This window comes from Dromiciops gliroides, chromosome 1 (assembly GCF_019393635.1).
Source record: "Dromiciops gliroides isolate mDroGli1 chromosome 1, mDroGli1.pri, whole genome shotgun sequence".
NCBI classification, from domain to species: domain Eukaryota; kingdom Metazoa; phylum Chordata; class Mammalia; order Microbiotheria; family Microbiotheriidae; genus Dromiciops; species Dromiciops gliroides.
In genome coordinates, this window is record NC_057861.1 from 6,526,519 (window position 1) to 6,543,615 (window position 17,097).

The 17,097-nt window shown below is 55.3% G+C and overlaps 2 protein-coding genes across 2 annotated transcripts in view; one reads left to right on the forward strand and one right to left on the reverse strand.

The window, feature by feature from the left end:
* RSPH14 (radial spoke head 14 homolog) overlaps positions 1-17,097 on the forward strand; it is a 168,696-nt gene that overhangs the window by 77,622 nt on the left and 73,977 nt on the right. The gene's annotated exons all lie outside the window — the stretch shown is intronic.
* The window catches only part of GNAZ (G protein subunit alpha z), a 102,603-nt gene that overhangs the window by 43,186 nt on the left and 42,320 nt on the right, over positions 1-17,097 (reverse strand). Inside the window, exon 2 of the mRNA XM_043989484.1 lies at positions 14,404-15,737. Within this exon, the coding sequence (XP_043845419.1) occupies positions 14,404-15,126 (723 nt within the window). The 5' untranslated portion in view covers positions 15,127-15,737. The remainder of the gene's footprint in view (positions 1-14,403; positions 15,738-17,097) is intronic.

Genomic DNA, 17,097 nt, shown 5'->3' on the forward strand with positions numbered 1-17,097 from the left:
CAGTAAGCTAGCGATCCCCCCCAGCTCAGTGCCCCCTACAAACCAGCCAAGTCCGTCGGGTTTCCCTTTCCCCTGTCACTGATAAAAATGAGACACCTCAAGGTCAGGGATCACTGTGTGGTCAAGCCACTCGACTGCTCTGCCCCAAAGGAGGAAGCCTGCTTGGGGGCTGTTGTGATGATGACTGAGTGGGGTTCTGGCAGTCCGGCTTGCGGATGGATGCGCCTCATGTCCTGGGTGTAAGAAAATAATGGGCTTTTGCCAGTGCCCAAAGGCCCCAGATTGATTTGGACTGATTGGATTGGCTGAGAGTGACTGACTTGGCTGATTAACTCACTTAAAGTTGATTTGATTAAAACCATATCTGGGGGCAGCTAGGTGATACAGTGGTTAGAGCACCGGCCCTGGATTCAGGAGGACCTGAGTTCAAATCAGGCTTCAGACACTTGACACTGACTAGCTGTGTGACCCTGGGCAAGTCACTTAGCCCCAATTGCCTCACAAAAAAAACCCAACAACAAAAAACCCAACAAAACAAAACAAAAAAAACCACAAAACAGCAACAACAAAACCATATCTGCCTGACTCCTAAGAGGGACTGTTCTCAGAGGGTGTGAACTCTGACCTCAACACAGGACCACCCTCAAGTCCTGTGAACCAATAGATTTGATTGATGCTAGCCAATGAGCTTGAAGCAGTGTGTAAGGACTGCCTCTCCTGCGGACCCAGAAAAAGCTTCCACACACAGTTACTTGGCAGTTTGTTGCTCTAAGGAGCTCATGGTGGAGGACTTGGGAGAAGAAGCAGGCCAGGCTGAATTCTTATCTCTGCTCTAGGGTAGATAGGCTTTTTCTTGGCTTTCTGACCCAGGTGTTCTCTTTTTCACAAGTAAATGCTTAATGCCCCAAACTGGTGCTAAAGCTTCTAGTTTATAAGTAAGCCTTAGCTAGTTTTCCCTACACTAGAGGCAGGAATAAGGTGACCACACATTTAGTTTTACTCATCATATGGGGCAGCATGGCATAGATGTCACTGATGGGTGGATGGCATCTGCTCCACACCACACCTTGTATGGCATCATGAGAAATGTTTGCACTGTGCACCCCCAGTGTTTGTCTATCAAGTGTGATAAAATAGTGGAATTTGTCAGGTGCCCAGGGGTTCCACCTGATTGATTTAGTATTGTTTGAGAAACCAACTAAGTACCTACTTGGGATGGTTAGATATAGGCTACACCTGGCCTGCCCTGAGTGACGTATCTACTGACGTCACCAGAGGACCACTCTCGGCCAAGCAACTTGAAGGACCTCCCTTTTGGGGGAGGGAGAGAAAAAGTAGAAAAGAGAAGGCTGAGGCTGGGAGCTCTCTCTTTTCCTGTTGGTGAGCATCCAAGAGTGGACTGGACAGGGGCTGCATAGCTGACTCCCATAGAGACTCTGGACCCCAGGTGGTGAGTTAATAGAAATGAGGCCAGCTCTTTGGATTAGCTGAGCTAGAAGCAAGTTTGGGGATTGTGTCGGTCTTTGCTAGAGCCAGGGAGCTTATCCATTTTTCTCTTCCTCTATTCCCTTGTCATTGGCTTTATTAACTTGACCTTTATTGTCTATTTTATTCCCATTAATAAAACCTGATTTGTTTGTGGAAAAGAGGCTCTTGATCTCCTTTCTTATTAGCCTGGGAGAAATAACAAAAAAGGCAGTTTGGAAGAGAGAAACTTTGGACCTAGGGGTCCCTCATTATTTTCTGAACCCCAAGATTATGGCGACCCACCCAATTAACTCTCCCCATATTAAATTTGGCCCCTACACAAGCAATCGGTGTATAGGTTATATACCCATGCTACTAATAATGATGTACAGGATAAAGCTGACACAAAGATAGGAACTGTGAAAGGATGAGATAAAGATGAAATAATGTTTGGCCAAGTGGACTGCCAAGGTTACCGAGCAGGAGAACAGCATCATGGGTGGGCCTGACCTTTAGGGTATTCACTGGGGCAGCTGTGTGGGGAGAGCCTGGAGGCAGAGAGACTGCCTCATGATGAGGCTTGAGGTAAGGCAAGGGATGCTGAGGTCCTGAACTAGGGTGGTGGTTGAACCAAGTAGAAACAACGAGGTTTGGCAACTTGTTAGATGTTACACCTGCCTCCTCCCTCCCCCCTCCCATGTTGGTCAGTCATTTTCAGTCATGTCCGATTCTTTGTGACTCCATTTGGGGTTTTCTCAGCAGAGATACTGGAGGGGTTTGCCATTTCCTTCTCCAGCTCATTTTACAGTGAAGGAAACTGAGACAAACAATGTGAAGTGACTTGCCCAGGGTCACACAGCTAGTGAATGTCTGAGGCTGGATTTGACCTCAGGCTCCTGACTCCAGGCCCAGCTCTCTATCCATTTTGCCACCTAGCAGCCCCATAGTAACAGGGAAGTTTTAAAGAGAGATGGCTTTTTGGGGAAAGATAATATAATTAAATCTGCAATGCAGATCACAAACCATTCAGGCCTGGTCATCCCATGTGACTCGCTGTGTCTTACCCAACTCTTCCCTGGAGTGCAGAGCCAGCAATGGTGCCTACTGTAGCCATGAGATGATCTGAGGGTTAGGGTGCCGAGGTATGTTTGTGTGTGTGTGTGTGTCTGTGTGAGAGTGTGTGTGAGTGTGTGTGTGCATGCAAGTGCCCAGTGACACCTACTTGGTTCCTGGTGTGGATGCCTGGGCTGGGCTTGAGTGGCAGCCATGCAGAGGGGCCCATGCCAGGGCAGAAGGGGTTAGTTGGGGCTCTTGCTGAAGTGTCAGAGGATATGGTTGTGTTAGAGACCAGGCCTGTGATTGGCTGTCGCAGGGAGAATGGGATTGTAGACTGCCATTGTTGGGGGAAGAACGTAACCTTCCTTGTTGGGATCTGTGGTGTGGGAGACAACAGAGATCCTCCTGGGGGGTGGGGTGGGGGGTGGTGTAAAGCCACTGGTGGGCATCCATGGCTGAGGCCAGAGTGGGGCTGATTGGGAGCTGCCCTGGTAAATTCTTTTTTTTTTTTTCAGTGAGGCAATTGGGGTTAAGTGACTTGCCCAGGGTCACACAGCTAGTAAGTGTTAAGTGTCTGAGGTCAGATTTGAACTCAGGTACTCCTGACTCCAGGGCCAGTGCTCTATCCACTGCGCCATCTAGCTGCCCCCCCCCCCCCCGGTAAATTCTTCATGTAGAACCCTCTTTGGCTGCTCTGCCCTGCTCTGGGGAGAGGAGATGGAGGAGAAGCTCACCTGTGCACCCAAGCTGTCCCCTAGTCCTTCCCTCCAAGACCACTGCCTAGGGAAACACCAGTGTCTTGGGTCACTTCTCCACTTCTGCCCAAGGTGGTCCCTGGCGCCCTATGGGCCTGGGATTGGTTAGGCAGCCAGAGAAGGGGCTGAGGCCCCAGGACTTGTGGCACAACTTGTATGGGAACCTGGGGCTCTCCTCAACACGTAGCCGGTGTCCTCTGGATCTGCCTCCTCCCAACTCCTGCTGTCAGCACCCAGGGGTCTCACAAGCACTCGCTCCCTCCCTCACTCACTCGCTCCCTCACTCTGGCTGCTTCCCACAGCAGCTCACCCTTTGTAGGCTGCCAGATCTGGGCACATCGTGCTGCTCTGAGCCCCCTGTTGCCTAGGAAGTCTCTGCCTGGTCATGAGAGTCCTGCAGCTCGTCCTCCCTGCCTCCTTCCATGTATGGTCCTTCCTTGAAGATGTTACTGAAGCGGGGGCTCCTTTCCTCTTGGGCTTGGATGGGGTGGCCTCTGGCTCTCCAGTCCTATTGATTATCCTTGCCTGTTTAGATCAGCTCTGTCCATTCAAGCCCAACTCAGCTGCCACTTCCTCTGGGAAGTCTGACCTGCTCTTGTCTGTGCAGTGACCTCCCCGCTCAGGAACCTCACTGAAGAAGCCCCTGGCCCTGTTCAGTCACTTGGTAGTTTACAGTTATCTGTGTATGTGTCCTGTTCCCCGTAATATCTGTCTGAGCCTGGGGCCCAGCACCCTGGTCTGAATGAAGAACGCACCTACCAGGAAGGTGCCCTTGGGTGGGGGGCATAGGGGACCAGAAAGGGCTAGTGTTCTTGTCGTCTGTCCTTCCACCTCTGTCAGCATCCAGGGACAAGAAGCCATTTCCCCTTGGCCTCCTGCCACCCCTTCTCTGCCCCGTGTTGCCCTCAGAACAAAGCTCTGTTTGTCCCTTGTATCACCCTCACTGAGGGAGAGTGAAAGCCTGGGTGAAGGCTGTGGCTCCCACCTGGATGTGTCTTTGTTGTTCTAGGCCTGGGCTGAGGATGGAGGGATAAGAGTGGCGTGGCCTTGAGGGCTATGGCAGCAGTTCCTTCTGCCAACCGTGTGGCCTGGTCTGCCCCGCGAGCTTTGGAGCAGCTGGGCCCTGGGGCGGCCACAGAATCTGGGAAAAGCAGAGGGCAGTGCCTTGCCTGGGCTGCCTCATTGGCGAGGCAGGGAAAGCTATCACCCACGTGGTGCCTGGGCAAGAGGGCAGGCTGTGGACCGGGGAGCCCTCCTGGCCTATGCAGGAAGAGCCGAGAATCAAGTGTCAGAGCAGAGCGGGCCCTGGAGGCCCAGAGAGGACCTGGCTCAGCCGGGGCTCCCCACTGGCTTGTGGCACAACTGTGTGTGAGCCTTGGGCTCTCCTCTCCTCAACCCTGCTTTCCTCAGCAGCCCTGCCTGAGGGTCCCCTCCCTCTTCTCAGCCATAACCAGTCTTCATTCCACTGGGACCCTTGGAGTTATTAGACTCATAAGTTTCCATGAACTGAAGGGGTAGGAAAGGAGGGAGGTAGAGAAGGTGTTGGGGCAGCTTGGTGGCACAGGGAAGACCCGAGTTCAAATCCTGCCTGAGATACTTCCTAGCTGGGTGACCCTCATCTGTCAAATGAGCTGGAGAACGAAATGGCAAAACTGTGTGCAGGGACTCCTCCCTTTGTTGATTTAAAAAAAAAAAGATTTTTCATTTATCCCTGTTATAGTGAATCTTATTCGGTTTGGCCCAATATCTAGCCTATCCAGAGTTTTTTTTTTTTTGTTTTTTTTTTTTTTGGTGAGGCAACTGGGGTTAAGTGACTTGCCCAGGTTCACATAACTAGTGTCAAGTGTCTGAGGCCAGATTTGAACTCAGGTCCTCTTGACTCCTGGGCCAGTGCTCTATCCACTGCGCCACCTAGCTGCCCCATCCAGATATTTTTGAGGCAGTATTGAATAGTGGATAAATTGAAATCAGAAAGACCTGGGTTTGAATCTGACCTGAGCCAGTCACTAGCTCCTCTGGGCCTCTCTTCCTTTGGCCTCCCTGTCCATTGTTTTTGGTCCCTTTTGCTGAATCATCTTCCCCTTGCATCTGTCTATACCCAAGTCTCTGTCCTGGGTCCTTTTCCCTTTTTTCCCCAACACTTTCTAAGACTTCCATCATTACCCCTGGGCAGAAACCCTCTGATGACCCCCCTCCCCGCAGCCAAATCTATCATGTTCAGCCCTAACCTCTCTCCAGGGCTCTGGTCCCTAACTTCCCCTGTTTTCTGGGCATTTCCCACTGGCCAGGTCGCTAGCACCTCCAGTTTAACAGCCCAACCTTTAGTTCTTCCCCTCTCTCAGTCTTCCCCTGCTCTCAATTTCCTGCTTCTGTCTAGAACACTCCTGACCTCCCATTGTCACCCAGGCTCAACACTTGAAAGCATCTGACTAGGCTCAATCCTGGCAACTCTACCTCTGCCATGCTCTCTTCTCTGCTCCTGGTTAGGCTTGGGCCTTACGCCTCACCTGGGCTATTGGCCTAGCCTCCTGGTCCATTGTCTCCCTGCCTCCGGACTCTCTGCTCCTTCCCCTTTCCCTCTCTCCTGCCAGACTAATCCCCCTAATGCAAAGTTTCTTAAACTGTGGGTCTTGACCCCATATGGGGTCATGTAACTGAATGTTGGGGTCATGAAAAATTTGGCCACAGTAAAAGGTTGTGGATCCCTATTTTATAAACCTATGTACCCGCGGTCGCATCAAAATTTCTCAGATGAAAAAGGATGGAGAGTGATAAAAGGTAAAGAAGCCGGGGTCTAATGCCCTGAAGTGCCCCCTGGGTAGAAGGCAGCCTCATTGGCCTGGCATTCACGCCCTACCCGACATGGCACCAAATTCCCTTTCCAGCAGGAGTCGACCCTACTGCCCTTCACCTAGTGTGGCTTGTAGCTAAGCTGAACTGCTCCCCAATCTCTGGTCCTGAAGGTCTCCCCACATTTCCTTTGAGGGCAGACAGTGCAGGCTCTCTGCACTGTGGAGAGATGAGGCTCCACACACACTCTCAGGAGGCCCTAATCGGCCCCTTCTCTCTGGTCTCATGTCGCCCTGAGATGTCCCCCTCCTCCCCTGTGGGCTTTGGGCCACATCCCACCCCTGAGGCTTCCTGACTTTGTGACCTTGGACAGATCCCTCAGCCTCAGTATCCTCCTGTGTCCCTTCCAGGACAGAGTCAAGCACAAATCCCTGTGACACCCTGACCTCCATCCAAATCCTTTGCTAAAATGTGGAGGCTCTAGCCTGGGGCCTGAAGCCAGCAGGGCCTGTCCTCATGAACGTGGGCGTCTCCGCTCACTGCATTTGGAATCAGTCGAGCAGAGCTCCTTGCTGGCCTAAAGTTTGCAGCCCCCTCCCCTTCTCTCTTTGGAGCAGCAGGACACATGCCTGTTCCAGAGCCTCTTGTGGTTTCCAGGGCACCTCTTCTTTTTCTTGGATGCTCCATGATCTTCCCAAGGGGCTCAGCACCTTGGCCAGTTCTCCCAGCTCTTAGAGTCAAAGCCTGCAGACTCTCTGAGGCCAGGGAGGCCTCCTGCTGGGCTGAGATCAGGGATTGACCCTTGGAGGTGTCTGTGGATCAGGAGACCAGGCCTCTACCACGAGCTTCCTGAGCTTGCTCGTTCTCTCTCTCTCTCAAGGGCAACACAGTGGATACAATGCTGCCTTGGAGTCAGGGAGACCCGCATTCAAATCCTGCTGCAGAAATTTACTGTGTGACCCTGGGCAACTTCGCTCAGCCCCAGTTCCCTCATCTGTAAAATGGGGCAGTTTCCTTTGATGACCTCTCCGGCCCCTTGGCTCTATGTCTATGCTCCTATCACTTCCAGCATCATATAAATGGCTACATAAATGGGCTGGCTGGGGTAGGACCCTCAGTCCCTCTCCTTTGCTTGTGCCCCTCTCACCCAGAGAGAAAGGACTTGGGTCATTGGCGGGACGCCATGCTAGTGTGACAGCTTCCCCGTGGCCAGGTCATCTCTACATGGGGGCACCAGCTTCTAGATCTGAGTCCTCGCCACAACCTGATCCCCGAGGACCCACTCAGAGTTTAGCTGACTTGGGGCTAGATGGACCCACAGAGTTAGATAGTCACTAGTCCCATGAGCAGGGCTGCTGCCGGGCCAATCTCTGGTGTCCTCTACACTCTCCAAGCTCCAGTGGCCCCTGGAATTGGGCTGCCACCAAGGTGCCACTAATAGGCTAGTGTGAATTAGGGTAAGATGTTCCCCCTCCCAGGAGGAGGTGAGGAGGGGAAGGTCCAGGGCTAGAGCTACCCTTGAGGGCAGGTAGTTGGGAACCTCGGGCCATCTGGGTCCTGTTCCAGCCTCCAGCCCTGGTGGCCCTTTGCTAAGGGGATATGTCTCCCAGGGCACCCTGGGAAATGACCCATGGCATGCTTGCTGGCCTGTAACCCAGCCCTTGCCAGCACCTCCGCTCTTCCTCTGTTGGTTTGGACCTCTCAGGGTTCCAGCCTGGAACGTGGCTCCGGACCCAAAGAGGCTCTATCCTGTGCCTCATGTAGCTCTAAGAGCTGGGGCTGATGCTGCCAAGTGTGAGAGCCCCTTCTTTCTTCTGGGTGCTCACTCTGAGTGCTCTTTTTCTGCCCAGAGATTCTTCTCTTTGGCATCTGCCTGGGTCTTCATGGCGCTTTGTGCCGGCAGACTCCCAGGCTCCTCTTTTTCTCCTTGGCAACACACTGACGCAGGGGGAGGCAGCTGGGGCAGATGCTGCTCCCACACCCACCTGGCTCTGTGGGGAAAGGTTCTATCCCGAGACCTCAGCAAAGGGAAGAAATGTTGCTGGGACCCAGAGGACGAGGCCTTGCTGGAGGGAGCCTGTGGCTCCCTGGTGCCCCGTTACCCGCTGTGCAGCTGAGGGAAATCTGCCAAGCCACAAGGGAACGTGGCAGGACCACTGCTGAGGCCAGCCACCCAGGAATGGTGTGCCAGAAGCCACAGTCCTGGGCTGGCCTCAGGGAGGCCTATAGTCTGAGCTCTACTCCTAACCTTTGTCCCTGGCCTCGGGTCTATCCCTGGCCCAAGCTTTGCTCCTGTCCCAGCTGCCTCCTTGTCTTGGCTCAGGAAGGAGTTACTGGTGGAGGGCTAAGGGACCTCATCAGAGATATGACAAATGTCCAGGCCTGTGGGAGCCAGGGGCACACGTGCATGCACATACATGCACATGCACATGCACATGCATGTACACACATGCATGAATATGTGTACATACACATGCACACCCCCTACACACATGTAAACCTACTTATATACACATACACGGTGAGGTAACCGAGGCTCAGAGAGAAGGTGCCAGAACTAGCACAGGTTCAAGGGGTCCTGAATTTGGGGGGGCCACCCCCCAGGTGCTCACCAAGGCCCACCTCCTGTTGCCAGGTGTGATCTGGAGAGAGTGACTGCTTCAGCCTGCCTGCTCACAGGCCTCTGACGGAGGGCCTGTGCTGCTGTACTTGTGTTTGTATCCCAGGGGCAGGCCCTTAGGGGGCCCCTAAGGCAGCTCCCTCTCTTAGGAGTAAGGTTCTAGAACTGGAAGCTGGCCTCCGAGGGGACCCTGGGAAGGAGCCTAGCCCTGAGAGCACTGCAGGTTGGAGCATGCCTGAGAGGCCTTGGGAAGAAGAGCAGCTCGGATGTCTGCTCAGCTCACAGGCTCTAGGTCCTCCAGCTGGGAGGCTCGTCAGAGGCCCTCAGGGCCAGCCACCTTATTTGTCAGGGTTCAAGGAAGCCGAGGCCCAGGGAGGGGAAGCGACTTGTCCAGTGGCACACAAGCAGTCAGCAAGGCATAGGGTCTCTATTGGACAGAAGAAGAAACTGAGGCTCAGAGAGTTGCCTAAACCCACGGAGCAGGTAGATGGCACATGACATTAGAACACAATGTAGCAGTGTGGCAGAATGGTTAGGGTTTGGGGCTGGCCTGGGGGCCAGGAGGCCTGGGTTCAAATCCTACCTCAGACCCTTACCAGCCATATGACCCTAGACAAGTCACTGGACAGCTCACAGCCTCAGTTTCTCCTCTTGTAAAGTGTGGGGGGGAGTAATCCTCACACGACCTATTTCACAGAGTAGTTGGGGAGAAGGTGCTCTGCCCGAAGATGCTTGGAAGCACGAGTCCTCCGTCAAACCTGTCAGAACCCAAGGGCCCTTGGAGGTGAGAGCTGGGGCTTGGGGGCAAACCCTGAAGCTCAGAGTGCTCCCCTTCTAGGAGCGGTCACTGGGGAAGGGAGCAAGCCCTTGCAGCTGGTTAGCTCAGGAAGGCTTCTGGGAAGAGCCGGGTTTGATTTAGATGAGGCTAAGACCTGGTGCGGAGAAGGGTGTGCACGGCAGGCCGCCGGGGCCCCAGGGGCCGGGGACACTTCCTGTTAGATGGGGCAGCCCGGTCGGGAGGATGCCAGGGCTGCCTCCTTGGACTCTTGGAGCGTGCAGGCTCCGCATCCCCAACCACCGCTGAGGGCTTGGCCGGGGAGTTCGTATTTTAGGGTTACTTGGCCGGGACCATGGAGAGCACCTTAATCATCCTACTGGGATAAGCAGGGGGGAAAAGACTTGGCCAAAGTCACAGAGGTAGGAAGGGAGAGAGCTAGGATTCCAACCCAGGCCTTCTCTTCCCACTAGGCCATGTCTGCAGACACAAAACCAGTGCTCGGCCGTGCGTGAGACAGGGAGGTACAGAGGGGTGTCGGCCTCATGCCTGGGGCCCGCGCTGGCAGAGCTCCCATCTCCTTGGCTTGTGTCCCCCCGCTCTGATCTCCCTGCCGACGCCCCGCAGGGACGACCCAGGCTAGAAACACAAGAACGCGGAGATCAATAGAGACAGAGCAGGGCGGTCTCCGGCACAGGCTGCGCTGGAAGAGAGAGCGGACATGGCTCGGCCTCCCCACCCCCTAGGCAGCACTCTGTGCATGCGCCATCTTATCTTTGCTAGAGTAAAATGGGGTGCTCAGAACTGGACCCGAGGGTCCAGTTTGTGGAGGCTTTGAGCAGGACAGCGGCTGCTGGGCCCAGCCCACCCCTCTTTCAGGACACTAGATGGTTATTCAGCCGAACCCCTCCAGGGGTAGAGGGGATTACAGGTCATACTTGTGACTTTACTTGAGTGTGGTCCACTAAAGCCCCCAGTTCTTCTTCCTTCACTCGAATTGCTTACTATCCAACTGCATCTCCCTGTCGGGGCAGGGTGGTGGTGAGATGGGGAGACAAAGGGTTGAGGACACATGCATTTTTCTCCCCGGTGGACTAGAATCCCATCTATAGGACTGGGCGTCAGCACCCGGGAAGGCCCAGTGGTCATGCTAGGAGAAGTTCTGTGCTGGAAGCTAACTGGCAGCCCTGGGTCTCTAAGGGCTGCTGCTACTTTATGGTGACCCCTCCCCCCAACTGTGACTTAGGAGAGAGCAGACACCTGGCTTCTGGGGCCTTGGGAAGTAGCCACCGGCAGGACATGGGAAGGAGCTGCATCAAGGGGCAATTTAACGGCCCAATTCCGAGAGCACCTGAGCCAAAACACGCCTTTACTCCCCCACCCTCCCAGCACCAGCTCCCCACGCAAGGGCCCAAGGGATCCCTCCCTGCCTTGTGTCCCACTGCACTCCTCTCAACAGACACTCGACTCTTTTGTTCAGTGCCCTTTCCCAGTGACCTTGCGGAGGAGGTGCTTCGAGTTGTCAGTGTTTCAGAATCGCAGACACAGAAGCTGAGGCCCAGCAAGGAGGAGTGACTTGTCCGAGGTCACCCAGCGAGGTGGTAGGGGGAGCTCAGATTTGAACCATGACACCTCCCAGGAGGGGAGTCCCAGCAGCTTGCTTAGTGCCTCTGTCCAGGCCCACTTCATGCTCTGGCTGCTAGTAATAAACCAGTATGTTCCACCACCATCAGCCATCCCCCCATTATTCCCATCACGGCCCTACAGAGCAAGCGCGGCACCTTTCCATGGGCTGTTGGGAGAAGGGAGAGGCGTTTAGGGCCCACAGACGGTGGCATGAGGGCTCTGGGCTCCGGGATGGGGCACTGAAGAGAGAGACAAAAGAGCACCTTTGCTTTCTTTCCCTGACACGGGAATCTGCAGCCAAGGGCCCAGGCCAAGGTCCTCCCGCACCCACTGTTTGCCTGCTGACCCTGAGGTATAGCCTGCGCCACTTGAGGGTTTGAGTGAGACCTCTGCCACGCATGCACCTTCTTCAAGATTCCTCTCAGCTGTGATCTTCCATGTTCTAGGGTCCTTTCCTTCCCCAGATTCCATGGCCCATGGCCCCCAGGCCTGACTTCAATCCTCTTATTCTACAAAGGCTACCAGCTATGAGGACACACCAGAATATCAGAGGTCAGAAACCTGGGCCACACAGACAGACAGATGGAAGGACAGCCTACCAGTCTCAGAAGGCCTGAGGGGAAGAAAAGGCTCTCAGGGTCGTTTATTTGGTTCTTGACAGATTGTGATTCAAGCTGAGGGTAGAGGTGACTTGGGCAGAAGGGAGACTAGGAGATGGCTCTAGAGGGCAGATCCCAACACCTGAGCAGGCGGGCCTTGGGGGAAGTGGGGGCCTCCATTGGGCAGCCTCCTCAGGAGGCCCCAGGGGAGCAGGGCCCTTCTCTTACTGTGGGACCAGACGCGAGAGTCCTCCCAGCTTGCTGAATGGGTTACCACTGCAAGGACAGAGGCATGTCCTTGCCTTCTGATCCAGCTGTCTAGTGCTTTCCCATCAGCACCCCCACACAGCTGTGTTTCTCAACACAGCTAGTGGACACTGTGGGCCCCAGGTCAAGGCACAGTGGGGCACGGAGGGAGGCAGCAGATACGTGGTGAATGGCTCAGCATGGAAGATCAACTGGGATGGGTGGCTCTGTGTGTGTGTGTGTGTGTGTGTGTGTGTGTGTGTGTGTGAGAGAGAGAGAGAGAGAGAGAGACAGAGAGAGAGACAGAGAGATAGAGACAGAGAGACAGACAGAGAGACAGAGACAGAAAGAGAGACAGAGACAGAGAGACAGACAGAGACAGAGAGACAGAGAGAGACAGACAGAGAGACAGAGAGAGACAGAGAGACAGAGAGAGGTGGAGGGAAGCACGAGGGCAGGAAGCCTCAGGGTGGCAAGCTTGCTGTGTGACCCCCTGATGCTGCCCTGCTGGTCTTGGGCTGTCGTCCAGGGAGGGCTCTCTGAAGGAAGTGTGGGTGCAGGGGGAGGGGCCAGGACCTTAGGGGAATGACTGCTTTACCTTGGCTTTCCAAGGTGAACAGTGCCCAGCATCAGTTTAAGTAGGTGCTGAGTAAATCCTAGTGGGGCAGCCTGGTATGGTTGGGGAAAGTGCCCAGTCCTGCCCCATAGCAATCTCGTGTCCTCAGGTAGGTCATTTCCCTTTCCCTTTCTGGTTTCAGTTTGTTGAGCTGTAGATTGGAGATACAGGGGCATCAAGGGAGTAGGGAGAGTCCCCAGCCTGGAGTCAGGAAGACTCCTCTTCCTGAGTTCAAATCCTGCCTCAGACACTTAGAAGCTGGGTGACCTGGGCAAGTCACATCACCCTGTTTGCCTCAGTTTCCTCATCTGTAAAATGGGCTGGAGAAAGACATGAGAAACCCCAAACCCCAAATGGGGTCCCAGAGAGTCCGATGCAACTGCAAAATGACCAAGAAGTGTAGACCATCAAACCTGGCTTCCAGGGCAGCTAGGTGGTGCATTAAGTAGATAGAGCACTGGCCCTGGATTCAGGAGGACCTAAGTTCAAATCCAGCCTCAGACACTTAACACTTACTAGCTGTGTGACCCTGAGCAAGTCACTTAACCCCAATTGCCTCACTTAAAAACAAAAACCAAAAACCTGGCTTCCTTTGTGTCCATCCCAGGCAGTGCTGTCTGCCTCCCTCAGACCTCAGGGAACACAGCTGTGCCTTCTCTAGTGCACTGTCTTACTTCTCTGTGCTCAGGGTCAGCCCCCTCGCAGCCAGTGCTTAGGAAAGGGTCCTTGAATGACTGGCACCCCTCCTCCAGGCATTCCCGGGGTGGAGTGAGGAAGACCTTTGTGAAGCTTAGGCTGCTGAGACACAGGTTCAGGGACTTGACCCCCAAGGGGCCCACAGGCTCTGCCCTGAGTTCAAGTCCTGAAACCTAGGGAGGACCGAAAACACCGGACTAGGCTGGAATCAGGAGACCCGGGTTCGAATGCTGGCTCTGTCCCTGATCAGCTGTGTGACGTGGCACCAGTCCTTGCTCCTGACAGTCACCTGCCCTTGGGCTCCTCAGCCTATGCCCGTGCAGTGACTAACCTGGGGCCATGAGGAAGTCAAGGGTCAGAGGAAGGAGGAAGGGCATGAACAAGAGGGGGAGCGTCCAGCTGGGGAGACCTCCCCATCCTCCTGTGCCAGCTGGGGGAGGGCAGCCTTTGGCATGGGGGGAGGCAGGCTGTCAGGGCCCAGGGACCACTAGCACAGGCAGCCAGTAAACTGGCAGAGCTCAGTGGGGCAGGAGATGGCCCTGGTTCCAGGCTTGGAGCCTTTCCTGGGGCTGGAGGGGGGCGGGGAGGACGCTCCCCAGCTGAACAACTCTTTATGTCCCTGAAGTGTGGGTGACTTCAGGGGGCTCTCCCTCAGGGATTGCCTTATTACAGTGTGTTCCCAGCAGACCGCACACGTGCCCCCACCATTCACCTCGTCACACTCCCAGAATCCTGCCAGGCCTGCGCACTGGGCAGGGAGGACTGGAAAGAGGCCCTCCCCAAGACCCAGGCCTTGTGGTTGGGTGGGGAACAGTGCCTGCTAGGCAGCCCCTGCGGAGTTGGCGGGGGTCTCTGTGCCCTGGCTCTTCTCCCTGCGGCTCAGCCGCTCCCTGGGAGAATGGATAAGCATGGAAAACAAAGGGAACGGGAGCCGGCGGCAGGAAGAGCCACGGGGGCCGCAGCCCTGGTCCTGCGAGCGGCGCCACCCTTTCCCTCCAACGCGCCGCCCTCCCTCTTCCCCCAGTGCGCCGGCCGCCGGAGCCTTAGAACCTTAGAACGAGGACCCTCTGCCTGGCCCGGGCCGCCGCAGAACGATCACGCACACAGACCGCACAGAGCATCGCCGGGCCCGCGGGCTCAGGTCGCGCCATACTTACCGTCTGGTTGTCCTCGTAGAGCTTCAAGTCATAGCCGCTGAGCTCCACGCAGAAGATTATTGCTGTCACTCCCTCGAAACAATGAATCCATTTTTTGCGCTCTGACCTCTGGCCCCCCACGTCCACCATTTTGAACGTCAGCTCCTTGAAGGTGAACTTGTTCTCCACAATGCCAGTGGTCATGTCCCGGGAGCGCAGAATGTCCTCGACCGTGGGGATGTAGTCCAGTGCGGCGATCCTTTCGAGGTCGTTCAGGTAGTAGGCCGCATTGTCCTCCAGGTGGTACTCGCTGGAGCGGCAGAAGCACTGCTGCACCCCTGGGTCCGCCCAGAGCCGCTTCATGACGCCCAGCAGCTCGGGGGTGATCTCCCCGCGGCTCTCGGCGGGGCCCGTCAGGGCGAAGAGCTGCACGGCATCGTAGGCCCGGTCCGGGTTGTGGAACTCGATCTTGAGAGCCGCCAGCGCGCGGATGATGCGCGTCAGGGAGTCGATGGCGTTGTAGACGATCAGGGGCTTGTACTCCTTGCAGGCCTCCAGGTTGAAGCCCCCGCTGTGGATGATCTTCATCTGCTTGACGATGGTGCTCTTGCCCGAGTTACTGGTGCCCAGGAGAAGCAGCTTGATCTCTCGGCGTTGGCGCTGGCTCTCTGAGCGCAGGTGGCGGTCAATCCTCCTGGACCGCCGGGCTGCCTCTTTGTCCTCCGAGCTTTGCCGACATCCCATGGTATAGCAGCGGGGAGCCGGCCGAAAGGGCGGGGAAGCTGAGACGGGATCTGGCTCTGCCTCTCCCTCTCTGGCTCGCCCGCTCCTCGGTGCCTCTGCGTGGGGAGCTGCAGCGTCTTTGAGTCCGCGTGTGCCAGGTGCACCTTGTGGAAAAAAAGAACAGAACTCTCCAATACCCGATGGGCCAACAGGTCTGTACCAACCAGCTCACTCCCAGCAGGGGGGTGAAGACCTGCAGACGGGCAGCCACAGACGGACTGTTTCTTCCCCGCCTCTCATGGTGCTCCCCTGCCCACAGAAGGAATGGTGGCACATTCCCTTTAACGAGAAGACACGTCCCTTCTCCTCGGCTTGGCCCGATCTCTCAGGGACCCCTTCCTCTTCGGCATAATGATTTGCCTTCCTTCGGGCCAAAGGTGAAGAGCTGCACAGTTTGGGCTCGGCCTCCGTTTGCCTGTCTTTTAACTCTATTTTCTTGTTGCTCTGGAGATGTTGCCAGGGTCGGCTGGAGAGCCTCCCGGTGCTGCTGCCGCCGCGGCTGCTACAGTGCCCTCTTCGCCCCTCCTGGATCGGGCTCTTGCAGGTCAGATCTGGGCATCCTTGTCCCCCACCTGCCAAACAGAGAGAAAAAGCAATGAGTGCCGGAAGGAGCAGCCTCGCTCTCTTGCTGCCTGCATCTTCCTGCATCTTTATCACTCCCGATCACCACCAGGCACCCCCAAGCTGCAGATAAGAAGCAAAGGAAGGCATTTCTGAGAGTCCAAGCCTGATAGCCCAGCCAGAAACACAGGAACAGCTGATGTCTCCTGGCCTCGGAAATGTGTTCCCCAAACAATGGTAAATCAAATGCCCTTTTCTTTCCAGCCTGCTGTGGTGTTATTATCCAAACCCACAGGAAAACAAACAGTGTCTCGCTGTGTCCCAATTCACTCCCAGCTAGAGCCAGCCGCCAGCCTGCCCAGCCCTGTTCTGACTGGTTTGCCCCAAGCAAAGGACGAGAGGGAAGGGTGGAGGCTCAGTTGGGCCTCCTCAGCCCAACCCACTGTGTTTACTGTACCATTCATTCCCTCCCTCTACTCCTGGCCCTTGGGTCCCTCTGAGCTCCAGCCTGGCTTCCCGTCCGGGCCCCACCCCTTGGATTTGCACAGGCCCCACCATTCCTTGCAGGGTATTGCTGAGCTTGGAGGAGACAACCTTGACCCCCCTCCCCTGCCCTTTTATCTTCCTTTGGGGAGAGGAAACGGATTTAATAGAAAATTCCCTGAGCTTGGATTCAGGAACTCTAGGCTTGAGTCAGAAACACTGCTACTGAGTGCTGGGGTGACCTTAGGCACATCCCTCTCCCATTTGTCAAGGAGGGGGAGGTTGGGTCACAGGGATGGGAAGGGATCTTCTCAGTGTGGTTCATAGTTCTTGGAGGGTGAGTGAACCAGCTGGGGCCATGAGAGTCCCATTGGACAGCTCACTCTTCTGGAGCACTTCACAGTTTACAAAGCACTCTCCTCACAGTGATCCTATGGGACATTCAAATGCAAGAGGGGTTTGGAAACATCTACTAGTCACAAGGCACTTTGCCAAGCACTGGGGATACAGAGAAGCTTACATTCCACAGGGTGGGGTCCCATCATCACCTCGTCCCAGACAGGGATGATGCTGAGGAGAGACTGAGGGGCACCAAGGAGAGGTGGGCCCTAGGAATCTTGTGTGTGTGTGTGTGTGTGTGTGTGTGAGTGAGAAGCAATTGGGATTAAGTGACTTGCCCAGGGTCACACAGCTAGTAATTGTCAAGTGTCTGAGGTTGGACTCAAACTCAGGTCTTCCTGAATCCAGGGCCAGTGCTCTATCCACTGTGTTACCTAGCTGCCCCAGGCCCTAGGAATCTTTAATGAGGGAGTGGTCATTGACATCTGGAGGGGGACCTAGCTGGCTTCATGGAGCCTTGAAGGGGGATTCATTTCATTTCCACCAAAT